The sequence below is a fragment of the Triturus cristatus genome, chromosome 10 (assembly GCF_964204655.1).
Source record: "Triturus cristatus chromosome 10, aTriCri1.1, whole genome shotgun sequence".
Classification (NCBI taxonomy): Eukaryota; Metazoa; Chordata; class Amphibia; order Caudata; family Salamandridae; genus Triturus; species Triturus cristatus.
In genome coordinates this window covers 368,698,722-368,726,323 of record NC_140593.1, presented here as the reverse complement: position 1 = coordinate 368,726,323, position 27,602 = coordinate 368,698,722, and the positions used below count along the sequence as shown (strand labels likewise).

General features: G+C 44.5%; 1 protein-coding gene across 1 annotated transcript in view; it reads right to left on the bottom strand.

Moving 5' to 3' along the window:
- DNAH11 (dynein axonemal heavy chain 11) overlaps positions 1-27,602 on the bottom strand; it is a 3,007,685-nt gene that overhangs the window by 2,209,496 nt on the left and 770,587 nt on the right. Inside the window, exon 12 of the mRNA XM_085631597.1 lies at positions 10,317-10,512. Coding sequence (XP_085487723.1) covers positions 10,317-10,512 — 196 coding nt within the window. The remainder of the gene's footprint in view (positions 1-10,316; positions 10,513-27,602) is intronic.

Below are 27,602 nucleotides of genomic sequence, written 5' to 3'. Positions count from 1 at the left end.
CAAGCCATGTCTTCCCTGGACCGGAATCAAGCATCCTAGGACCGGTTTCTGGCTATCAGCCGTCATCAGCCAGGATAGCTTGACTCCAGTGGCATAGTGAGCACGGGTCCCACGTCTGGGAATACCCATCCCACTTAGGGCGAAAAGCGGTACAACAAACAAATGATGGACGGAATACTGACAATGCAGACATTCTCCCCCAGTCAAGAGATCTGGGTTAAATCCATCGTTCTTTTGCCCACTACGCCACCCCAGTTCAGACATGGCCATATGCAAATCAGTCTTGACCCTGTACCTCATGGGAACAGTCCAGCCCGAACTGCCAAGCCATGTCTTCCCTGGACCGGAATCAAGCATCCTAGGACCGGTTTCTGGCTATCAGCCGTCATCAGCCAGGATAGCTTGACTCCAGTGGCATAGTGAGCACGGGTCCCACGTCTGGGAATACCCATCCCACTTAGGGCGAAAAGCGGTACAACAAACAAATGATGGACGGAATACTGACAATGCAGACATTCTCCCCCAGTCAAGAGATCTGGGTTAAATCCATCGTTCTTTTGCCCACTACGCCACCCCAGTTCAGACATGGCCATATGCAAATCAGTCTTGACCCTGTACCTCATGGGAACAGTCCAGCCCGAACTGCCAAGCCATGTCTTCCCTGGACCGGAATCAAGCATCCTAGGACCGGTTTCTGGCTATCAGCCGTCATCAGCCAGGATAGCTTGACTCCAGTGGCATAGTGAGCACGGGTCCCACGTCTGGGAATACCCATCCCACTTAGGGCGAAAAGCGGTACAACAAACAAATGATGGACGGAATACTGACAATGCAGACATTCTCCCCCAGTCAAGAGATCTGGGTTAAATCCATCGTTCTTTTGCCCACTACGCCACCCCAGTTCAGACATGGCCATATGCAAATCAGTCTTGACCCTGTACCTCATGGGAACAGTCCAGCCCGAACTGCCAAGCCATGTCTTCCCTGGACCGGAATCAAGCATCCTAGGACCGGTTTCTGGCTATCAGCCGTCATCAGCCAGGATAGCTTGACTCCAGTGGCATAGTGAGCACGGGTCCCACGTCTGGGAATACCCATCCCACTTAGGGCGAAAAGCGGTACAACAAACAAATGATGGACGGAATACTGACAATGCAGACATTCTCCCCCAGTCAAGAGATCTGGGTTAAATCCATCGTTCTTTTGCCCACTACGCCACCCCAGTTCAGACATGGCCATATGCAAATCAGTCTTGACCCTGTACCTCATGGGAACAGTCCAGCCCGAACTGCCAAGCCATGTCTTCCCTGGACCGGAATCAAGCATCCTAGGACCGGTTTCTGGCTATCAGCCGTCATCAGCCAGGATAGCTTGACTCCAGTGGCATAGTGAGCACGGGTCCCACGTCTGGGAATACCCATCCCACTTAGGGCGAAAAGCGGTACAACAAACAAATGATGGACGGAATACTGACAATGCAGACATTCTACCCCAGTCAAGAGATCTGGGTTAAATCCATCGTTCTTTTGCCCACTACGCCACCCCAGTTCAGACATGGCCATATGCAAATCAGTCTTGACCCTGTACCTCATGGGAACAGTCCAGCCCGAACTGCCAAGCCATGTCTTCCCTGGACCGGAATCAAGCATCCTAGGACCGGTTTCTGGCTATCAGCCGTCATCAGCCAGGATAGCTTGACTCCAGTGGCATAGTGAGCACGGGTCCCACGTCTGGGAATACCCATCCCACTTAGGGCGAAAAGCGGTACAACAAACAAATGATGGACGGAATACTGACAATGCAGACATTCTCCCCCAGTCAAGAGATCTGGGTTAAATCCATCGTTCTTTTGCCCACTACGCCACCCCAGTTCAGACATGGCCATATGCAAATCAGTCTTGACCCTGTACCTCATGGGAACAGTCCAGCCCGAACTGCCAAGCCATGTCTTCCCTGGACCGGAATCAAGCATCCTAGGACCGGTTTCTGGCTATCAGCCGTCATCAGCCAGGATAGCTTGACTCCAGTGGCATAGTGAGCACGGGTCCCACGTCTGGGAATACCCATCCCACTTAGGGCGAAAAGCGGTACAACAAACAAATGATGGACGGAATACTGACAATGCAGACATTCTCCCCCAGTCAAGAGATCTGGGTTAAATCCATCGTTCTTTTGCCCACTACGCCACCCCAGTTCAGACATGGCCATATGCAAATCAGTCTTGACCCTGTACCTCATGGGAACAGTCCAGCCCGAACTGCCAAGCCATGTCTTCCCTGGACCGGAATCAAGCATCCTAGGACCGGTTTCTGGCTATCAGCCGTCATCAGCCAGGATAGCTTGACTCCAGTGGCATAGTGAGCACGGGTCCCACGTCTGGGAATACCCATCCCACTTAGGGCGAAAAGCGGTACAACAAACAAATGATGGACGGAATACTGACAATGCAGACATTCTCCCCCAGTCAAGAGATCTGGGTTAAATCCATCGTTCTTTTGCCCACTACGCCACCCCAGTTCAGACATGGCCATATGCAAATCAGTCTTGACCCTGTACCTCATGGGAACAGTCCAGCCCGAACTGCCAAGCCATGTCTTCCCTGGACCGGAATCAAGCATCCTAGGACCGGTTTCTGGCTATCAGCCGTCATCAGCCAGGATAGCTTGACTCCAGTGGCATAGTGAGCACGGGTCCCACGTCTGGGAATACCCATCCCACTTAGGGCGAAAAGCGGTACAACAAACAAATGATGGACGGAATACTGACAATGCAGACATTCTCCCCCAGTCAAGAGATCTGGGTTAAATCCATCGTTCTTTTGCCCACTACGCCACCCCAGTTCAGACATGGCCATATGCAAATCAGTCTTGACCCTGTACCTCATGGGAACAGTCCAGCCCGAACTGTTTGTTGTAACGCTTTTCGCCCTAAGTGGGATGGGTATTCCCAGACGTGGGACCCGTGCTCACTACGCCACTGGAGTCAAGCTATCCTGGCTGATGACGGCTGATAGCCAGAAACCGGTCCTAGGATGCTTGATTCCGGTCCAGGGAAGACATGGCTTGGCAGTTTGGGCTGGACTGTTCCCATGAGGCACAGGGTCAAGACTGATTTGCATATGGCCATGTCTGAACTGGGGTGGCGTAGTGGGCAAAAGAACGATGGATTTAACCCAGATCTCTTGACTGGGGGAGAATGTCTGCATTGTCAGCATTCCGTCCATCATTTGTTTGTTGTAACGCTTTTCGCCCTAAGTGGGATGGGTATTCCCAGACGTGGGACCCGTGCTCACTACGCCACTGGAGTCAAGCTATCCTGGCTGATGACGGCTGATAGCCAGAAACCGGTCCTAGGATGCTTGATTCCGGTCCAGGGAAGACATGGCTTGGCAGTTTGGGCTGGACTGTTCCCATGAGGCACAGGGTCAAGACTGATTTGCATATGGCCATGTCTGAACTGGGGTGGCGTAGTGGGCAAAAGAACGATGGATTTAACCCAGATCTCTTGACTGGGGGAGAATGTCTGCATTGTCAGCATTCCGTCCATCATTTGTTTGTTGTAACGCTTTTCGCCCTAAGTGGGATGGGTATTCCCAGACGTGGGACCCGTGCTCACTACGCCACTGGAGTCAAGCTATCCTGGCTGATGACGGCTGATAGCCAGAAACCGGTCCTAGGATGCTTGATTCCGGTCCAGGGAAGACATGGCTTGGCAGTTTGGGCTGGACTGTTCCCATGAGGCACAGGGTCAAGACTGATTTGCATATGGCCATGTCTGAACTGGGGTGGCGTAGTGGGCAAAAGAACGATGGATTTAACCCAGATCTCTTGACTGGGGGAGAATGTCTGCATTGTCAGCATTCCGTCCATCATTTGTTTGTTGTAACGCTTTTCGCCCTAAGTGGGATGGGTATTCCCAGACGTGGGACCCGTGCTCACTACGCCACTGGAGTCAAGCTATCCTGGCTGATGACGGCTGATAGCCAGAAACCGGTCCTAGGATGCTTGATTCCGGTCCAGGGAAGACATGGCTTGGCAGTTTGGGCTGGACTGTTCCCATGAGGCACAGGGTCAAGACTGATTTGCATATGGCCATGTCTGAACTGGGGTGGCGTAGTGGGCAAAAGAACGATGGATTTAACCCAGATCTCTTGACTGGGGGAGAATGTCTGCATTGTCAGCATTCCGTCCATCATTTGTTTGTTGTAACGCTTTTCGCCCTAAGTGGGATGGGTATTCCCAGACGTGGGACCCGTGCTCACTACGCCACTGGAGTCAAGCTATCCTGGCTGATGACGGCTGATAGCCAGAAACCGGTCCTAGGATGCTTGATTCCGGTCCAGGGAAGACATGGCTTGGCAGTTTGGGCTGGACTGTTCCCATGAGGCACAGGGTCAAGACTGATTTGCATATGGCCATGTCTGAACTGGGGTGGCGTAGTGGGCAAAAGAACGATGGATTTAACCCAGATCTCTTGACTGGGGGAGAATGTCTGCATTGTCAGCATTCCGTCCATCATTTGTTTGTTGTAACGCTGGTGGGCTTGCAGCACTGGTTGTGCCACCTACAGAAGCGGCCTGGTAAAATGTATCTAAGGTCTGCCATTGCAGAACCTGAGTGCAGGCTGGTACTGTCATGCTGACTGGACAAGTGCACCCACTTCCCAGTCCCTAAACCTTCCCTTAACTCCATATTAGTCACCCCTATGGTAGGCCCAAGGGCAGGGTGCATTGTAAGCATAAGGTAGGACAAGCCCTGATGTGTGTGGCATGTCCTAATAGTGAATTAGAGCCATTTTCGTTTTTCACTATTGCAAGGCTACCTGTTCCCATAGGCCAGAATGGGCTGTTAGAATTGTTACATCCTATGATCCTAACAGACCCAGGGAACATGGTAGACATTCGAGTTTAGTATGCCTGAACTCAGAATAAGGAAATACATCTTTTAGTAAAGTTTATTTTAATATTCTGTGTTTGCAAATACCACTTTTAGAAAGTTGGTATTTGCTTGCCTAACCATTTCAGCCTGCCTCTGCTATGATGTGTATCTGCCTGTCTGGTTTGTGTGAGAGATAGGGCTGGGGAAACCCAGAGGGGCAGGGCTAGGTAGCCTGGTGGTGAATAGAGAGATTGACATCCAGATGGGTGGGAGGAGTGCACCTGGACTCTTAATAGGGCTGTGCTCTGCCACCACAATGCTGGCTCCACCTCCTGTGGAGCGGCTGATGTCTCTGCCCTGCACCCTGAATAGAAAGGCAGAGTCATGTCAACAAAGTGCTCAGGAACTGGTTTGGACTGGGCAAAGGCCCCTCTACCCCAGAGGAACAAAGGAATTAGGGGTATAAGTATTGGGACCCTGCTCCCAAGAAATTAGATCCTGCTTGACAAGAAAAACCTCTGCCTGAGGAGAAGGAACTGGGAAAGCTGCAAGGAGGAGTACTGTCCCTGACCTGGGGGATTGGCCTGCAGTGGTTGCCTTGCTGCTGAAAGGAGAGGAGAAAGACTACAAATACTTTATTTCGACTTGTGCTTAAAAGATCTCCAAGGGCTTGTGCTGAGCTTGCCCCCTGAACGAAGTCCCAGGACCAGTGGACTTCACCCCCCAGCTCCCCAGAGTCTTTTGGAAGTGCCTGCTGCTGTTGTTGGGCCTTCTGAGGGACTGCGTGTCGCAAGGAGCTGGAAGCGCAACTCAGGAAGGAGAAGCGTGCCGCCGGAGATGTTGTCGTCGCATCTCGCAAAGGTTGTCGCCGCTGCAGCATCGCATCGAGCGGAAGCGTCTCGCATCATTCCGTAAGTGTCTCGCAACGCCGAAGAAGCGTGTCGCCATCGCGGGTATCGTAGCTGATGCATTGCACCTCATCAAGAGAAGAGTCTTGCATCGAGGAAGAAGCGTGTCGCCATCGCAGCAATCGTAGTTGTCGCATTGCACCGCATCAAGAAAAGCGCCTCTTATCCACGGAGAAGCGTGCCGCTGTCGGAGCTGCTGTCATCGCTTCGCGTAAAGGGGTGACGCCGCTGCAGCATCGCATCGAGCAGAAGCGTCTCGCAAGCATCGGAGAAGAGTGCCGCTGCCAAGGCCGCTGTCATCGCATCGCGTAAAGGGGTGACGCCGCTGCAGCCGACGCATCGAGACGAGTCTTCTTGCAACATCGGAGAAGCGTAACACATCTGGAAGATCTTCACGTCTTTATTTCTTTGCATCAAAAACATCATCGCATCAGCATTGTTGCAACACTTTTGTTGCCCTGCGTGTCGCATCTAAGGTACATTGACTTAATGTGTCGCATTTAAGAACTTAAGAGAACTAAGCAAGCTTCTACCATCTAAAGTACAAGTATTGTGTATTTTTGTTGTTTAATGGTCTTGTGGTAACTCTATATAAAGAATCCTTATTTCTAATATAAAAACCTGTGTGGTGTCCATCTGTAGTGTTGTCACTTGGTTACTGTATGTGTTCACAAATTCTTAACCTATAACGCTCTGAGATAAGCCTTGTCTGCTCGCACCAAGCTACCTAGAGGCTGAGCAGGGGTTGTTTTAGGAGTGTAACCCCTTACCCTGACTAGAGGAAAGGTTCCCTGTTTGTCACAAGTACCTACCTGTGTCAACCAGAGAACCCGGATTCTAACATTGGGGGCAGCGGTGGGATTCTGGACTTGCATTTGTGACTCATGTACAGTAATTGGTGAACACTACTTAGTGAGTGCAGACCTTAAACGCAACCAATACTTGTTGGTAGATTTCTTTTGGGACTGTCTATTTTTGAGCACTGCCAAGTTAACTGACATGCATTTGGAATCGAAAGAGCAAGTTAACCTTCTTAGAAGTTAACAGTTGGCCACAAGAGAAGAATACATCATAGATATTTTAAATCCAGTACATATAGATAGTCAGTCACTATTTTAGTTACAACAAGTTGTTTGAATACCCAGGTGTGACACTATTTGCTGAATGAAATATACAACATGTGTTTCATCATAACGGCTGTTATTAAGGCTGCAAACCAACTCCTTATGGTATACAGGACCCTGATAAGATACTAATGTAAAAATTCATAAACATTCATTGTGTTGTCATCCCATACATACACAGATGGAGTGCCCACCACTCAATCCCACATGAAAATGAATCCGGGGGTTTACTAGTATTGAAGTGCGAGAAAAAGACAATAATTCAAGAAAAGTATTCTAAAACGAGAAAAGAAAGCACTATTAAGTCTGGTGAGTTGGAAAGTCACAAGATTACAGCAAGAAGGACAATTTTCAGTTATCAGGGGTGCAAACTCTCATTCTGATCTCTGAGACTTGGGATGGGGTGGTAATTTAACCCCGGAGAATTACCGCAAAAATCAATATTAAGTTAACTCAGGTAAAATTGCCACTAGATAAATCCAACCAACTAGTAATGATGGCCTTTGTCTAGTTCATAAAGTGAGAAAGTGAATTATTAATTGTGGTAGTTGATAGTCCCTTCACACACACAGTAGATGAGGGATAGGAGGAGAAGCCCCACTCAGACCTCCTGATCCACAATTCTACACACACATAGGAATGGGGCTATTCAAGGTATGTCACTATTATGTAGAGGTAAGTTTAAAAGACAGAATTTCCGACGCCAGGAGGGACGAAATGTCCATGACGAGCTCACCTTTACATAAGTGTTACTACAGGGAGGCGTCCTCGCTCCCCTGCCAGTTCAGGCACTATTATCATTGAAACTCGTAAATTCTCTGGAAGTACGTTACGCAACCTAAATGACCTGAGCATTCACTCAGACTGTGACTTCACTCTACTCCACAAGGTAGGAGGTAGGGAGAGTGTCCTAGGGATCTATTCTTTTAGTCCTGATGAAAGCCGGGGACAACTCAGAAGCCGGCTGAAACATGTTGACAGTTTGCAGAGTGGAGGGGCAGTGGGTTCATTATAGTCCAGCATACCACCATCCACTGGTTGTTAAAAAACTTTTTAACCTGACCAGGGAGTCCACCAATAAAAGGTAGTTTGGAGATCCATGTGTTAGTTTTAACATTATCTTCTCTGCACTTCACTCTTTTTTGATGCCGCATAGTTTTCCTTTATGTTTGTCTTGTCTCCCCCTCCCTATTGCTCCACCTCTGTCGTTGGCTTGCAAGGAGGTGTGTTAGCAGCCCTATGGTGAAGCATGCCACACATTTCTGTGGGTGAGGGCAGTTTTAACAATATGTGTGTCTTGTCAACTTACCTCTGCATATAAAAAGGTCATTCTTGTGTTAGGTGAAGTTAAAGGTTTCAGAATTTTAAACCTGAGCTCAACCCCTGGTAGCTAAGTCACAAGCAAACATGCTTAACTTAAGAGAATGTCTAAGCATGTTGTAAAAGTAAACCAATTAAAAAGTCAACCCCCACTACGTTTGGGGCCTGCCTGACTGGTAGGACATAAAAGGTCCTGTGCAGGTGTCATTTGAACATGTGCTTGTGCTAGAGGAAGACCTTTGAAGTAAATGAAGTTCCTGAGCACTGCCCAGCTGGTCTTTCTGCCACAGGAACAAATCTGTTTCCCACATCCAGACCTTTGTCTCACTTCTGGGAGCAGTTTTCATACCTCATCAGGACTAAACACCAATTGGGTGACCTTTGGAGGCTAATGCAAATTAGCCTCTGGGAGTTTCAGGCAGAGAAAAGGTAACTTTCTAAAAGACCCTTTTCCTTAATAATAATTACAAATACAAATACAAATAAAAAATTAAGTTGGACTTTTAATAATATGAAACAGTCCTTGACTACGGATTCTAGCTGGTTCCTAGCTGGAGGTAGAAAAATACTGTGAAGCAATATTAAGTCTGCTATATGTCAGCCAGCCAGCCTACAGTGAAAATAGCTTTAGGTTGCTAGTCAATGTAAGGACGTTAATTTTAAACTTCTGCATGTTCTACTTTTAAATACCATGCATCCTGATTTGTGGGTGGCAAGGTTAACATAGGGATGACGTATCGGTATTTAAATAGGAAACATTTCTCCTGTAAAAGAGGGTTTTTTTGGCAGGTCGAGATGCAGGGTTAAGCTGCACCTGCCAAGCTGCAGTGGCAGACATGGAGTCACCCTTTCCTGGTAACACTAGTGGATTGCACTGTAGTGCTGTATTCCATGGGTAACATTTAATTTTCCATGACATGGGTGTCTTTTGGCAAAAGGAACAAATGATGGACAGAATGCTGAACAATGCAAACATTCACCCCCAGTCACAAAGATCTGGGTTTAATCCATCGTTCATATGCTCACCACGCCACCCCTGTTTGGACCCAGCCATATGCAAATAAGTCTTGACCCTGTTCCTCATGGGAACAGTCCAGCCCTAACTGCCAAGCCACGTCCTCCCTGGACAGAAAACAAGTATCCTGGGACCGGTTTCGGGGCAAAAATGTTTCAGCACTCCATCCATCATCTTGTTGAGTTTGCTATGTTCGCCCTAAGTGGCCAAAGGTATGCCCAATGTGGGTCCCTTGCTCACTGTGCCACTGGATTCAAGCTAGCCTGACTGATAAGGGGCAATACCCCAAAACCGGTCCCAGGATGCTTATTTCCGGTGCAGGGAGGGCCTGGCCTGGCCGTTCGGGCTGGATTGTTCCCATGAGGAACAGGGTCAAGGCTGATTTGCATATGCCTGGATCCAATCAGGGGGTTGCATATATTGTGCAAAAGAATAATGGATTAAACCTAGATCTGTGACTGGGAGTGAGTGGCTGAAAGGTTTCAGCACTCCGTCCATCATCTTGTTGTGTTTGCTATGGGTGAATTTTGGGCCCCATATACTATGGACTCATAGTAAAGTTAAATATGCAGATTGGGGTTTGCCAATTTGACATGTTTTGGCTAGCAGTGTATCAGTGTGCACAGTTGAAAAACATGAGCACCTGTCCACAGAAACATGGTGTGACTATGGAAAAAGAAGCACCTGCAACAATTACAAAGCTTTAATAATGCTCTTCCTTCCCCTTGTAATTCTGTAGTCATCACGTGCTGCCTCTTCTGAAACAATTTCAAGTACACTACCTGTGAAGAGCAACAATTTGCTGACGATAGTCCCATGTTTAGGATTGGTTTCACACAACGTCGTGAAATTTAGTACTCATGAAAAGTTCCAGAATTCAATGAAAATCTTTCGTGTTTGAGGTATTTGTTTCGCTTTCTCTGGAATCGCTTAATCACTTCCACATTAAGCCCTTATAAACAGTTTATTTTTTTTGATGGGCTATAGAACTATTTTCATTAGCTTTAATTAAATGTAGTTAATGCTCATGGCCCTGTTTTCATGGAGAATGTATTTAATGAAATACACTGACCTTAGGGTCAAAGTTCACAACCAGAAGATTATTGTCTGGCACACGTTCAATGAGTGGACGATTCAAGTTAAATTGGCAGACTTCATCCACTTGGGATTTCCAGTGTTCGTAGATCTCCTCTTCAAACTGGTCAAGTAAGGTTAACATTTCCATGTACTTTCGATACGCCAAGCTAGCTTCCGGGCCTTCCATGCTTCTAGTAATGGAAACAAATACATTTTTAGCTTATTTCTAACTTTGGTAGCAAAAAACGTAACTACACGACGCATTGATTTTTGAAGGGGTGTATCATCATAACACAATTATATATTTTCTACACCATTTTCTATTTACTAACCTCCTGAGAATCTATGCAGCAGTTTAAACCTACATTGCAAAGATAGAGATGGCAAGTACATAATTTTCAATCACTGCACTTTTACAAAGAAACTGTTAAATAGTAATTTGTTACTGAATTCAATAGTTGGCTGAGAGTACACAGCTATAAATGAGTTGCTTTCGATTTTGCTGCTTTAGGCAATAAATAACAAATATAGATTAGTCTGATGTTGAAAACTGCCCATGCCCATTTTCATCAGAAGCAAATGTCGAATTTAAAATGCACAATTTGTTTACCAGAGTCAAATATGTAGAAGTTAAATTGTCATAATATATTGCAACTTTAAAAGATGTGATAGCAAAATGTGCTCTGAATGACCCAGAATAAAAGATTACTTGGTAGGAACTTTTAATATTAAGCATATTTGAAAAACATCATTTACAACAAATGCTAGGTAAGGTATTACTATAGATAATAAATGAATTTGAGCATACAGTAAATTGCACATTGCATCAAACAAACTAATTCTACCAAGGAGTACAATAGGCAATGGAAATCCAAAGCCAAAGTTTGGAGATGGGGTAACAACATGGAGGCCCAGTGGCGTAACAAAACTTGATGGGGCCCTCTGCAAAGGACATAGAGGGGGCCCCCTCCGGACTCACTCAGGATCTCCGATCCTGGGTTCTGTGCTGAGTGCCCCAACCCCCCTCGGGCTGCGGGGGCCTTTTTTATGCCACTGTGATGGCCTCCAGTACGTTGGATGTGGTGGAAGTGGCACAATGTAAAATGATGGGTCCCTCCTGCAGAATGTTGGGAGGGGCCCCTTGAACTCCCAGGTCTCACAGATATCCATGGGAGGGTCTCCCTACACCACAGGAGCATGTGCTACACCCCTGGATAGTGGACAATTAGATAGAAAAGTGTTACAGATAAGGGTATGATGGACACAAAGCTTTCAATATGGCACATGAAGCAAACATGCAAAATGGTAAGCATGTGGGTGTGTTTCATGATGCACAATTTCCAGACAGGAAACAGAAACCAAAATGAAGTTAAAGCTTAAAGTTGCTAATCCAGTATAATGGTTCATCTTTGTCTAGAAGTGCGAGACATCATCACTAAATGAGTTAATGCTACTCAAATAATTGACCCATAAGATAGTTTTGAAAAGGGGCCAGTGGCTGGGGTACAGGCTGTCAACTATATATTTGGGGAAGGGGAAATGGAGAATGAGGTTAATTGCTTGGTTAAGGATTCTTTGTAAAAGTTACATTGGTAAAATAATAGCCTCAATGGGATTGCCTCGGAAGTTGGAAGGGATAGTTTGCACCTGCGTGGATTTGCTGAACCTTAACATTTGTCTTTGCATGGACTTATAGTTTCCCTAACATTTCAAAGGCGCCAGACACCTTAGAAGATAGCAAGATATTAAGGGACTTGTTTACAGTAGGGTGACCTTGCACATTTTCAGGTGACTGCCACTATGGTATTCTTTTTAGGTCGAGCCTATAGCGGCGGTGTGCATGCGCTGCTCGCTTTGCGAGGCATGCAGTATTTAGTATGCAGTGGAAGATCTGTGGAAGTTCCGCCCATCTGTTTCATTGGCTTAGGTGCTAAATGCTGCCTTATGATTGGTTTTAGGCTTGTTAGTCCCTCCTCATGACAGCCATGTCATCATTTGTATACTTCCATGGTTACTGGCCCCTTTACTCCAAACACTATTTTCAACAAAATGCCTGCATCTCCGAACTACCAGGGACGAGTTTGTCATGTATGCAAATGATCTTATAGGAGTAGTATACCACTTAAAAATACTAAGCAAAGTGTAGCATAGAAAGCTTTGTGCAGCAAAGACTGTCTCCCCACTACCAGTTTGCTTCTGTTATAATAGCATCTATTACATTTCACCCAGAAATTAAAGAAGTGACCTAGTGACGAGCCAATTTTAAACTAGGTAACTGGAGCGGACATGGCAGAAAAGTAGAGCTTATGCAAGCATTCAACGACACATGCATAAATTACAATTGCAAATGTACAAACAAAACTTACCTAAGACATAACCTAAAATAAACAAAGCACTTGAGAACGTGCCTTCTCCGCTTATTTCAAAATACGAAACTTTTACTGTAATTACTTTTTACTACGTATAGGAGACAACCCATTGTAGAGATTTTCATCAACCAGATTCACTAATTCTTTCATAAGAATGATTTTCTATTGGATATTATGCAACCAAAAGGTGTTGCAGCTTGGGGGTGCCTTTTTAGCTATTCCTGTAGCTATTCGTCATGTTCTGTATTCAATGCTTTACTCCGCTCCTTTCTGTTTCCATACTAACATCAGTATGAGGCTGGGGTTTGCCTGACTCTACCATGGGACGTGGTCACTCCCCTGCTTTTAGACCAGAACACGCAGGTCTTGTGGACGTTTGTTTCAGTGCATTTTTTGTGCACGTTGCTGTTCTGATTTGCATTGCAGTTCCAACTTTATTTGTTTTTGTTTGCGTTAGTTTATTTCCTAGGAGACTATGATGTCAGCTTTGGAGAATTACATCAACGGAATTATGTTGCTGGTGCTTGTTTTATGATATCTGTGTAATGAAATAATCTCATGTTATAACCTAATTGTTGTTGGATTGTGCATCTTCTAGACATCATTTCATTTTAACATCTCATTGAACTAGTTACCCAATACTTACTTTATGTTATTATGTAGTTTCACTTTTTGGGGTGGGGGTTGTTCGACTTAAGTGCTCGGTTTTACCATAAATGCAATCTGGTGTTGCTCGAGTATTGATATCACAAAATTTCTGAACATCCGCTTTGATTTGCATTCCCAAATTTGTATGGTACCTGATACTATTAGAGTGTTCTCTATCTCAGCTGTATGATCTGTTTACTTCCTGTGGGAAGAGGTAATGAGTTTCCTTTTTTACAAATGATTTATTCTCACATAATTTGTGTTTTGTATTCAGCTTGGTTCAAAAATTTTCATTGGAAGACGTGAAGGACACAACATATGTTTTAACCAATTAAACTAATGATAAATTAAATGTGTAAGCGCTACAAGTTAGGCACAAGTTTTCATCAGGAAATGCTTAAATCATTAAGCTATCCGATCACATCAGAACATTACCTAAGGAGAAAACTGTGATTTAATTCTTTAAGCAAACAAGTCCCCTAATAAGTTTATATCAATCGCTCTCCCAAATATACTATATGCCACAAGGAGGCAGGTATTCTTTCCGAGCAGTACAACAATGTATCCTGCTCTTAAATAACATGGGTCACTGTGGAACAGGTTTTCTTTTCTGGAAATGAAACGGATTAATTAAGGCTTCGCTTCCCAGGTGCTTACAGGAGGTGGAGGAGCAAACCTACACTCGAGCAGTGATCTTGTACTTTCAGTGATATGACCACCGAAGGCCCTGATTTTATTTTAAAAACAGAGCTTTGGACTATACCATTTACCCATGAAAGGCAATATTTCTCTCCATGTGTTCCCATACCTGACATGTCACGCAGTTTGGTGCTTACTTTCCCTCCATGTTAAAGAACAGTAGATGTTTCAGCAACCAGGCTAATGTGCTGCATAACTAAATACTTATAAGGTCCCAAAGGCGAGACCGATTGCATTGCAAATGTTTGTTTCCCTTGAAATCTTTCCCACTTGCATTGTGGGAGCTGCTATGGGGGAAAACAAACATGACAGCAGGTCCATTGCAGAACAACTGTCACTGTTTCAAAGATAAGGAAACCACACAAACCAGACATCACTACACAGGCAGATCCCAACTTCAACGGTTTCTCTTCCACTTTTGCACTTTACTCGGAAATTATGCCTCAAAACATACAAGCTTTCACAATTGGTCTGCAAACTAATTGCATTCTGCTTCGAATTTGAAGTAAGCAGCATCCTCAACGTAATAGAGCAAACTAAGCACATATATGTCCCTTGTCCTCCTATCCCATCTCTGGTTTCAATATATTCTTCCCAGACCTACCCTGAATTACTATTCTACCCTATCACCCTCCACTGCAGGCAATCAGTAAAAAGGGTTCCATCTCCAGCCTGGACTACTGTTCATTCTCCTGATAGAAGACAGTTAAGGATTGGCATGTCCCTTGGTAGACAGGAGTTACGGGATGCAGATCATTAAAATCAGAGACTTTTACAACTGGTGTCCCCGGGCTTTATCTTACCATTGATCCCAAAATTGAGAACCTAATATGCCCATATAGCACTTAACGTGGTCAATCAGTCTTAAGCTTACTCAGGGAGGTAGCTTGGCGTAGAGCCTCAGAGCAAAATATCCATGTAATAACAACATATTAATGCCCAGCCAGTGCCTTTACTTATAAGACAAGCATTTTTTTAAAATTTTTTATTTATTCGTATCCAGAAAGTACCGTTCACAGAAACAGCACATACCAATCAGATCATAAAACAGTTAATACAGTACAAAGGGATAGCTATCAGTTAAATAGATCATAAAACCGTTAATACAGTACAGAACTAATCCGAAAAGCAGGAGCAATTTTTTACCTAAAATCTAGCTAAAATCGTCTTTTTGGGCAATTAATACAGTACATTAGTATAAAAATCAGCTTGGCCAATCGTACAACAGTTAATCCAGAGCTATGCATTAGGGAGAACCAGAATCTAAAAGCAAAGCAGTTCAGCATAACCATCCCCAGTTTAATATTCCCAAGTAAACCCCCTGACCAGCTGGTATTCAAACTTAAAACCTTGGGCCACAAAGAGCTTCTAAAAACCAGAATTGGTTCTCTTATACCGCCCTGGCATCTCTGCTCCATTCAGCGATATGTGCCCATATTTTTTTCCCCCGGATTTTGGCCTGCCTGCCCCTACAGGCAAAGATAGTCATCTCTTGATTATAAACTCCAAGAAGCCTGGCAAGTCACATATGAAATGTCAGTGGTTCTGCATCTTTCGGCTAGCATTATCCTGAATACCGTGGTCCCCAAAAAAAGGCAGTATTCCTGTTCGGTATTAAGGCCCAGGGAGCTATCATAACCCAGAATCAGCGGAGTAGGGGTCAATTCTAGTCTGTGGCCAAATAGTTCTTCCAAGAAACCTAGCAACCCTTCTTTCACTAGAGAGAGTTTGTCACAATCATACAGCATATGAATCAGTGTGGCTGGTCCTATCCCACATCTAGGGCATTTATCATCTGTCCTTTTCCCCCATATACAATGTACACGGTGTAAAATATAGATTAAATATAGTTTTATACAATTGAGCTTTTAAGCTTGCAGATAAAAGTATTTTGGCGGTTAGGGATAGGCTCATATAAATATCCACATCTGGGATTTCCAGTTTCGCTGCCCAAGTTGTTTCAGTTCTTTCTAAATCATCTGGTATTCTTTCAAGTAGCAAGGTATAAACGTTCCTGATTCTGCTAGATTTCCTAACAATAGCTTCCATCAATGGTATCTTATCTAATTTAATCATTGGTCTACATAAGGTAAGAATGCTCCTAATCTGAACATATTTAAAGTATTATCAGGTATACCAAAAACTTGCTGAAGCCTAGAAAAGTGAAAATCTTGCTCTCCCCCGCAGAAGTCTCCAATCGTTCCTACCCCGTGTCTTTCCCATTTCTTCCCCATAGCGTCATTAACCTGGGGTGGGAATACTGATGAGCGCCACAGGGGGGTATATCTACAAATTTTTGGAATTACCATAAATTTAGAGACCTGTTCCATATTTTCCATGAGCTGCAGATTACTTTGAAGTGTACCTTCTTGTAATACCTTGGCTCCAATTGTCTTATTAGCAGCCCGGAGCTTCATTCCCTATAGAGAGTTCGTAGATTGTAGGCATTCTCAGACCTTGCTCTAATTCATAATTACTATCAGCTACAAACAGGGAGACCATCTGATGGAGAATGGCCGCCCATTAATACAGGGTAATATTTGGAATTGCAAGACCACCCCAATCTTGTGGTAGACCCAGATACTTTAAAGCCCTCCTGACCTTCCCATGCTGCCATATAAAATTAGAAAAAGTTCCCTTTGTTCAATGCATATCCAGAGAGGAGTCCGTAACTCTCAGCAATCTTAACTCTTTCCTCGATTGCCTCAGCTGGATTCAAGGTTAGCACCACAACATCATCAGTGTATGCCAATACTTTGGTCTCATACCCCCTAGATATTATTGGTTCGATCTTCCCGGTCTGTAAGAGCTTAACCACTAGAGGATTAATATATAAAGCATATAAAGTAGGGGAACAAGGGCATCCTTGCCTGGTCCCCCTAGATATAATAATATTACTAGATTCCTTCCCCATGAGTTGTAATCGATCTCTTGGTTGACAGTACATTGCCTTGATTGCTCTTATAAACTGAGATTCAAAACCGTTCAGCTCCAATATCCCCCATAAAAACTCCCAGGATACCCAATCGAAAGCCTTTTCGGCATTGAGGAGAATCATAACCATCTGGCCTCCCATTCCGGTTCTGTCAAAAAGAGAGATAACCCTGCGAATATGGTCTGTTGTTCCTTTACCAGGGATAAAACCATGTTGTCAGGGGGAGACCAGATGTTCTATAACCCTCCCTAACCGATTGGCCAGAATCTTAGAGTAGATTTTTGTATCTGAATTAATCAAGGAAATTGGCAGATAAGAAGATGGATTATCTATTGGTTGCCCTTTTTTGGGAACAATGATGATATCAGTCTCTTTCAAAGACTCAGGGGGGGCTTCCATCCCTAAACAAGTCTAGTAAAAGAGGTGTTATAACTATTCCTAGAATCTTGTAAACCTCCAACGGTATCTTGTCGGGACCAGCAGCTTTCCCTGGTGCCATTCCATGCAATGCTATATGAACTTCCTCTAGAGAAATTTCTTCTTCTAGCTCTTCTTTGATTGACCCATCCAGGCCCCCTCTGAGTTCGGTACTAGTCACCATCCGCAATATATCCTGTGCGACTTCAGCTCCACATTTTTAATGTCATCTTGATACAGGATTTGATAATAGTTCTGAAAACCTTTAATAATATCTTCTGGATCAGTATATACTGGTCTGTTTAATTTAATAGAAGGTATTAAATTCAAAGATATCTTCTGCCTAGTACGAAGAGCTAACCTCATACCAACTTGCTCTCCATTTTCATAGGTGTTATTCCGATGGGATTGGTATTCCTCTGCAGATCTTTGTGTTAACCAGCTATTTAATTCTGCTTTTAAAGTGATTATCCGGTACTGAGTTTGAGCCCCCTCTTGTCCCTGTGCTATTATCAAGATATGTTCCTCTTCTGCCTTGGCTAAATCCCACAATAACTGTTGATTCTTGATCTCCCGCTGAGTCTTAGCCCTGGCAACAAAGCTAATAGTTTCACCTCTAAGAGCGGCCTTAAAAGAATCCCACACAGTCCCCCTGCTAGCGCTATATCTATTTATATCAAAGAATTCCTGTGTCCATTTTTTAATATATTCAGTATATTCATTATTCAATAACAATTTCCAATTGAATGTCCATTTACTCCATGGTCTCTTAAAGGTTGCTATTTCAATTTCTAAAATCAAAGGGTTATGATTGGATATTATCTTAGGAAGTTTCTTAATACCAGCTCGATCTAATAGATCCCTTGTACTGTAAAAATAATCAATCCTGACATATTTTTGTGCGGACAGGAGTAATACGTATATCCGGGGTTATTCAGATTATTCATTGCCCAGATATCCGCCAAGCCATGGCTGTTCTTAAGAGAGTTTAATGCCCTGTAAACCCTAGGCTTTCGACCAGAATATCCCCCTTGTTTCTGCTGCCCAGATCTAATATCCAGAGGGATATTGAAATCTCCACATAAAATTAAAGGGCTTGGCCATGTAGCAAGTTCTATTTCCAAATCTTCGAATATCTGAGGATCGTCTTGGTTTGACCCATAGATCGAGCACACCGTAACTCCCACTGCTAGTTCTACTATAGCCCACCTCCCCAATACATCCACGGCCTTGCGTTTGGCCAAACCTAGAGTGGTCTTTGCTAATATGGCCACCCCTCAAAGATGGCGGTAGCTTGAGCCCGTAGCTGCACACAGACCAGCAGAGAGTCGGAATCTCAAAATGCTGCACTGAAAAGTATGGAGTGATGAACCCAGCAATCTACAGCACTCCCGAAAGACCTGCGGGAGCGATCTACATTTACTAGGGAGCGATCTACATTTACTAGGAACCGTTATCAGGCTGGCGGTTCTGCGACACTTCAGCAAAATAATATCAGAGGCTTCCGCAAACCACTTCGGGGGATCTTACCTGACAGTGATAGTGTCCGGAAAGGTTGAAGCTGAAGTTGGGACCGCTGAGATGGGACCCAAGACAGCGGCGGGAGCTGCTAAGGCGAGAACGGCCCGTCTGGCTTTGAGGGGGCAATCGGAGGGTGGCGACTCGAGCGTGGAGACCATGGCTGCGGCAGCGAGGGGGTCGCCAGCTCAGACACCGAGACAGGGCATCGGGGAGCAGCAGTCAACCCCAACCCAGAAAAAAGAGGAAGAGCAGCATTGAACGGACGTTCAGCCGGCCCTACAGTGGTTGATCTGCTGGGAGGGCCGGCCAGGAAGCTAGCTCCGGGTCACGAGGAGTCGATTCAGGGCAGGGCCTGCCCTGAGATTGCAGTGAGTGCTGAGGACCTGCCGAGAGAGAAGTTGAGAGAGGAAGAGAATCCCCTCACATTGGAAGCGGACTGTCAAGAGTGGAGCCCAGCTGATAGTGAAGGTAGGCCAGGGGACATCCCCCCTCTCCCTGTGACTGTTACTGGGGGTGAGGAGAATAATATGCTAATCGTTGGAATGGTTCTTCATACAGACAAACCAGACGAGGTTATGGGGGGGGTGAACTGGCTTACCTACAGGACACCTCAATCATACCTCCCCATGAGCAACTATCAAGCGCTGCGTATGTAAATCAGCCTCAAGGCGCTTCTAACGCTAACAAGGTCAACAATGGCAATATGGACAGGGATCCAGATAAGGAGCCTAATGATTTTTTCTTTTCTGTATCGGATGGCGGCGAATGGTCGGCGGAGTTGTCAGTTAATACTGCAGATTTGAGCAATAGTGATCTGGACGAGGATGATGGTGGCAAGACAAACTGTTTTGAGGAAGAAAGAAAAAGAGACAGGGAGGCAAGAATCTGACTTGGGATTATACCCTCATAAATCAACTCACTAATCCTATGTCTAACGGCCAACCTGTTTCCGATCCATCTGGGCCTACCCCCCCAACTCTAGAAGCTATCTTTCAGGCCATATCAATGCACCGTGAAGAGACGCGCCCTAGATGGATGTAAAGCCCAGGCAGCGATACGAAAGGTGCAAGGGGTGGTACGAAAACTGACCAAGACATGCAGTGTATTTGGGGAACGGCTGACCGACCTTGAGTGTAGGATAGTCTCTACTTAATCAGACCTTGCAACGAATCAAACTTTAGCAAATTCACATGAGGCACAGCTAGTTGACATCAAATGGAAGCTGGAGGAGTTTGAAAACCGCCAGTGGAGAAACAACCTGCGGGTGCTTGGGGTCCCTGAAGGGGTTGAGGGGGCTGATGTATGTTCATATGTGGAAGATTTGCTACGAGACACGCTCCCGGAACTTACGGATTGGAACTGGGCTCAAGAAGTGCAACAAGCCCATTGTGTTCCCTTTATGCAGAAACAGCCAGCAAGGGCAGGGGCTCTTCCACGTGCCATCCTGGTGTATTTTGGCAATTGTTTGCTGCGCCAAGCTGTTTTTGAAAAAGCTAGGCCAGAAGCAAAGAGAACCAGGAATGAGATTTCTTACTTTGTCTGCCCTGATTTTTGTCATTCCACCGCAGAAAGGCTGTGGAGGCTGCGGCAGCCTATTAAGCCATTTCAGGACAAAAATTCTCAAGCGTTTTTGAATAATCCAGCTCGTTTAAAAGTGATTTGAGGGGGGCAAACAAGATTTTTTTGTCTGAAATTAAAGCTAAAAAATACCTGGATGGTTTGTCAGGCTAGATGCAGACCAGTATTTACTTTAATGAAGAGAACGTGATCATGCAAAAAAAACAAAACAAAGAGGGGTAAAAAAAGAAATATATAAGTAAATGAATAAAATGTGTGTTTAAGGAACATTTGTGGGGTAGGAAAACAGGGCTAATGGGGGAGCGGGTTCATTTATCCTCCTTTTGGGGGGAAATTTGGGATTTTGGAAGCAGCATGTAGTTAAAACGCATAGGATTGTATGAGTATCAGGGCTCTCGATCCGTGCAGCACACTCATCAGGTACAGACTCAAGATTGAGTCTGAGCACCTCGTGTGGGGAGGAGGGGGCACAGGGGTGGAGGTTGGGGGGAAGGAGGGGTTAAGGGGGGTAAGGGAAGGGTGGTGAAGGAAAATCTGGGGTAAAAAAGCATATACAAAAATTATAATAAAACATGTGTACAGCTAAAGGAGAAGAATAGAAAGCAGATCATGAGACGAAAGATGGACAGGAAAAGGAGCAAAAGATTACTAAGAGGAGTAATATGGGAACCTGCAATTTAACTGATATGGGGAGGATAATCTGTTCATGGAATGTAGCGGGCTTGAATGACAGAGCAAAGAGGGCAAGACTTGCCGAATTCATGAGGTTGAATGTCATGGATGTAGTATGTCTACAAGAGACCCACATTCCTTGGGGGAAAAGAGAACTACTGAGGATTGGTGGGTATAATATGTTGGCATGTACAACTCAGACTTCAAATATTCGAGGGGTGGCCATATTAGCAAAGGTAAGACAAGCATTTTCAATGCAATAGGTCACGCATTTAGGCGAGTTTGAGCTATTTGCATTGTAAATGACAATCCCTTTTAATGATGTTTTGGTTTTTAAAACACAAATTAAAAAAGGCATTGTCATTTACAATGCCAATAGTTTAAACTTGCATAAATGCGAGACATATTGCATTGCAAATGCTTGTTATATTCTAGCTCTGTTTGTGAGGCCTCTAAAGTGAGAAAATTCCACACCAAACCCCGAAAAATAACAGTGCTTCCCATTTACCAAATTCTCTAGGAAATCCCCCAAAAACTTTTCACTCCATTATATACCCTCAGGTTTTCTAAAATATTTGGGATTTCCCAAATAAATTCATAGGAATAAATTGTCCTGGCCCCTTCTGGCAAAGTAAGAAAGTCTTGCATTAGTACTAAAAAAATATGTGCAGGCAAAGCTTTAAAGTTCACCTGTGAAAATCAGGAGAGGTTGATGGCAAGTGACTTTGAATGAGGTGAAGTGTGAACCACCGACCCCGCAGGCAACAGCATCTGACACAAATATGGTCAAGAGATAATAGGAAACCATGACAGGAGAAGAACTAGGATAACATGAGCTTGGACTGGCAGGACAAGGAAAGTAAAGGGGTGAGTAGAGGGAAGGAAATGGAATAGGGAGGTGCATCAGTGGAAGGATCAGTGTTCAGTTACCCATGAAACGTTTCCCTCATGAAGAATCAATGTTGACAAGTTCAAAGTGGCACTCATCCGCTGGTACCCAATAAGCTGATTTTCACCCATTCCTTCGAAAAATAGACCATTCCACATTCTTCATATGTAAATGGATCATTTTACACCCTCCATACAGAAAAGGACAGTCCAACCCGCCTTACAGACCGTATTCATGCTGATCTGCAACCTCACAGAGAAATGAGCCAGTTTGCACCCTCCAGTAGAGGATGTGAGCAGCATGCCCCCCCACTCCCTTAGAAAAAAATCTATCAGTCTTAACTTAATCGCACTCATTAAGATGAGTGAAGCTGTGAACAGCCCTTGGCAGCAGGGTGTCAGCCATTCAGAGATCGAGACTGGCAAGCTTGCTCTAAAAGGCTGGCAGGGCTGGGATCACCAGTTTGACGCAGTTATAGCAGCCTTTTAAGGGCACACACAAGATACCATATAGAGTGAAAATTTGAGTGAAGGCATACAAATACAGGCAAATACTTAAGTACACGATTCTTTACTCAGACCCTCGTCTTCAAGTAGTTGGGCCCAGGTGAGCGTCCTTCCCGCAGTGCCGACGATCAGGGACACCTAAAAACACCATATTAGTGAGCACTTATTCAATGTATCCGTCTGCCATTTAGAGGTGGTCGTGAAAGACAGAATGCTTCAGTGTACGGACCACCAGCAGCACAAGCATAATATAACTCGGGGAGGTGAGAAAACCTCTTGCCTCGTTTACACAATCCGCCAGGGGGCAGAATGTAAAATATCTTCGGCGTCTGCCTCACGGCCCTGGTCATTCCACAACAGAGCCTCCAGCATTGTAATGGCATCTGGGAGGCCACTCCCTCACCCCTCTGTCTGTCTTTTCCATTTGCACAGTGAAAGGGTGTTCAACATTTTCCACCCACAGTCGCCCCTGCCACACCCACACATATGCATGTGCAATCTCTCTTGTGCGTCATATGCAAAAGAAACAACTGATGGACGGAATTCTGGACAATGCAAACATTCACCCCCAGTCACAAGGATATGGGTTTAATCCATCATTCTTTTGCTCAAGATTCCCAACCCAGCACAATAAAGAACTTATACTTGTATGATTTTTGTCTTAAAAATTGAACAAATTAATGTATGATATGATGAAATCTTGCCACACTGGCTGGTAACTACTATCCCTCTCCTGTTCTACGGTCACAGACAGATATGTATCTTCAATGGCCCATTTTGTGCTAATTCCTCCCAGACTTGTCCAGCAATAGGATTTTTCTTCAGGTGTCAGGAGGAAGGTAGTTGTGGTTGGGAATTTCCAGTCAATAGAGTCCTTAAACAAGAGAGAGACTACCTTGCTTAACTACCTGTTAACCTGTGGAGAGGTAGCCCGTATTGGATAATTTAAAGGAAAGGGCAGCAGAATTTCACTATACTTTAAAAGCCCCCACTGCCTCCTATCCTCCCTGCCCTAAAGTCTGGTCCACTATAAAAAAAAAAAAGAATGCAGGAATTATTTGGGGATACCCTGCAATTCACACTGAACACAGGGTCTTTCTAACCTCCATATTAATTACCACTTTGATTCATGAAATCAAAATGGATTCCTCAGTCACATGTGACAGACACACTCCAAGCACAGCATTCAGCACATAGGTGTTATACTTACACATGCAACATCCATGTTCCATATGGATGGAGTGAATGACCTGGCTGCGAGAACTAGCAGACCAATAAAAACATGGGCCAGTAGAAAACTCTCGCTGGCAGCTGACTGGTAGAAAAGGTGTGTCCTTCCAATGCAATCTGTTGCTGCCACCACCAATGTCAGTGATCAACAACCCAGTTGCCTGACCTTAGTCATGCTCAGAAAAAGGAACGTCACAAGGAATGTGGCGTCCTCCCCTCACCTCCTCAAACCTCAGAGTCCTGTTCTGGGTCACATTTTGTGTAACAGAGAATACTTAGCACACAACCACTCCGCATACAACCACAACTGTACTTTGTGCAATGGTGAATAGTAAAAAAAACCTAACAAACTTGCCATGGCGAAACTCTACCACTGCCAACATGTGCAAATCTCTAGGTTGTTCAAGAACATTGACCTCTTTGGTCTCTTTGCCAACCTATGCATATTATATGGTTTTAGCACATTCAGAACTATGGGCCTAATTACAAGTTCAGACTGCCAAACCTGTGGGGCGGTGAGGCCACCGCAGCATCAGCGGTTCGACTGTTGTGTTCTGATTTTGCCGGTCATACCACCACAGGACCACTGCAATCGCCAGGAATCATGAATCCCACGGCACTGTTGCAGTGGTCAGAGGCCAAAATATGTTGGCTGTGCCAATGCAGCACCGCTGAGCATATTACGAGTTGCCTCTCTGCTACCCTATCCATGGTGGTGAGCCATTCATGGAAAGGGTGGCCGTAAGGCAAATCAGGAGGCCCTTGCAGAGCCTCCTGTCACGTCTGTGCAGAGAGGTACATGCAGGGGGGCACATATTGTACCTCCCTGCATGTTTGCACCCCCAGTTTCTGCAGAGGAAGACATGCACACATGGTGCATTTCTTCCTGTGTAGGAATGTGCTGCCTTTCTACGGCTCTCCTTCATCTCACAAACTGCCAGGCAGTCTGACTACAAGTTTGGCGGTCTCGCAGTGGGGCGCTGGCATGTCTACCCGCTGTGAGACTGCCAAACTTATAAGCAGGTGTTGTTGTAAACTCTGGATCAATATCTCACTGCAGCCCGAATACATAATGAGAAAGTGGAGATATTTTTATTTATTTTTCAACAAATGTACTCAATATTTTGTTACATTTCTTAAATAGACAATTAATCCCACAAAAAAATGCTAACCAGAATATTATCTTATCATGCAGATTTACACAGAGCATAGGTATGTTTGGGCAGCTTGTAGATAGTCCTTGCAGCAGCATTTTGGGACACCTGATGTCTCTTAACTGACTTTGCCATAGTCCAGGTGGGAAAGAATGAGCGCCTGGACAACGATTCTCCTTGATTGTGAGCAAAGTAGATCTAAGCAGGATGTTGTCAATCTATTGGCTTTAGCTTCCATTTTCAAGGAGCTCTTTATCCACATACCTACCTAAACTTTCTAAAAGGGAGAGGAGGAGGTCTTAGACATTCCGGTCAGCTTACTATTATGTGTGGGTTGAGATGGTTTCCTACCATCAACAGCGCGGTTTTATCTCTATTTAATTTTAAGTAGCAGTTTGTCACCCATTGTGCTGCTTTCTTGGGGCATGGAACTAGCTGATGCTGCGATTCAGTCTTTGGAACAAGAGAGACCACCAACTGCGTGTCATCAGCATCGGAGACCAATGACACACCAAATTCCTTAACTATGGCTGCATGTGGTTGTACATATATATTGAACAGTGTGGGGCTTAGTGTAGATCCCTGTGAGACCCCACAATTCAAATGAATAACAGGGAGGTTCCCAGATCTGAAAAAAAGAGGAAAGTCAGTTTATCGCATCATTTCTTATTCTGATTTCCCTCAGCGTGAGTGCAAGCGCGTCATGCTCGGCTGTATCAAGCACCACACTTAGGTTGAGGATAATGATAGCAGTAGACCATTCTTGGTCTAGTAGCATTTTTGCCTGCTATGTTACCGAAAGTAATGCGGATTCAGTGCTATGTTTTGGACGAAAGCCATTCTGTGGGGATCAATGAGGAAGTTGTCTTCTAGAAATACAGAGAAATGCTGATTGATATGCTTTTCTAAGACCTTCCCTATATCTGGTAGCAATGATATAAGTCTGTAGTTCCCAGGGAATGTAGGGTCAAGATTCATTCATTTTTTTAACGGCTTGACCACTGCATATTTCCACTCTCCGGGAACTATTCCTGAGGTTGACAAATTAAGGCGCTCGAAAAGACTGGGGTCACTTTCTCGCTCTTCCTGTAAAAGAAAATATGGGTAGGAGCTGGGTACAAAAGAGAACCTGATTTTACCTTTCCAACTGAAAGTGTCTCTTTTGTGATCAGGGGAAGGCTGAGACTGTACTAGTGTGTATCTCTACTCTGTTAGGTGCACATTATTTTGTTTGTTGCAGTTCACTGTCAATTACGGACACTTTATCTTGAAAGTATACTGCCAATTTATTGCAGCAAACTACCAAAGGAGGGGTAGCGAGTGTTCTGCCCTACGAGATAGAAAGATTTTCGCATTTTGAAATATGGCGCACTGGCTGCTTTAACCATAGAGGTTTCATGTTATTGTTCTTGGGCCTTTTTGATTTCCTGATGATATTGCCTTCTTGCCCTCCGATTTTCATCATATTTTTGTCTCCACTTTCTTTCAAGTGTTTTTTAGCCATTTTTAGGGAAAGATGTGCATTGAACCAGGATGCAAATTTTTCTTTCTTCCCCATTCTCAAAGTAGTTATCAGAATATTAGATATTAACATGAAGTGAGAGACGGATCCATTTATTTAATTTGACATTGGCTGCTGAAAAGTTGATCCCAAATTCTAGTTGGGTTAAAGCCAGCACAGCCAGCCACCTTCCTCTTTGTAGTTTAGACCATCTTCTCTTCATCCATAGGCCTGGGGATCTTTGCTGTTTACCAGAATCGAAGGTTCTTCTAGGATTAAGGATATAAAGGCAGGATATGTCAAGGTCATGGGGCAGGAGGAATGGTTTTTAAATTGGTCACATTACTAAAAACCAGATCTAAATGATGACCTTTTTTATGAGTATGCCGTTTCACTCTTTGCAATAATTGCAAACGCTCCATGTCTCGCCGGATCCCTGCAGGCAGGTGATTATTACTTTCCTCAAAGTGAAAACTGAAGTCCCTTAGGGCAGTAACATTGTCTTTTTCTGTGTACAGACAGGCTTGCCTTTGGCGCGCTGATGGTGCACCCACTGCATGCATCCGCTGTGCCCTCACTTCCCTGCTGCCTCTTAAAGACACTAGGTTAAAACTAGAGCGCTAACCTTGCTAGCATCTCTCTGATCGGCAATTTTACAACTCCATGGTTCTCGATTTTAAGTTCCCACATCCTTAAAATGTTCCCAGAGTACAATAATACAGTACAATTTGATTTTAAAATAGAGTTATAGAGTACAATTTGATTAAAAAAGGCTCCGCTTTCAAAAACGATTAAAAGGCATTTCTTGGCATACACAATTCTCTATAAGTCGTTCTCACTGCTTGCCTCAATTGCGGTGCAGCACTTAACTCATGTTAGGAGTCTGTCAATCCCAAGTAAGTGTAGGTTTTCCAAGGGATTGTAGTCTGCACAATCAATTATGGAACATTAGCGCAGATCAAACATTGAGGTATAATCATTTTTTTTGTTTAAATATTCATTTAATGACATTAAAATCAAGACTAAATGGGAAGTATAAAAATTGTGTGTGTATGTATATATAAATATATATACACACACACACACACATATATATATTATCTACTGGCGGTCGCCAGTAGATAGTTATAGTTAGGACCGTGTTTCCATAGGAAATCCGCAA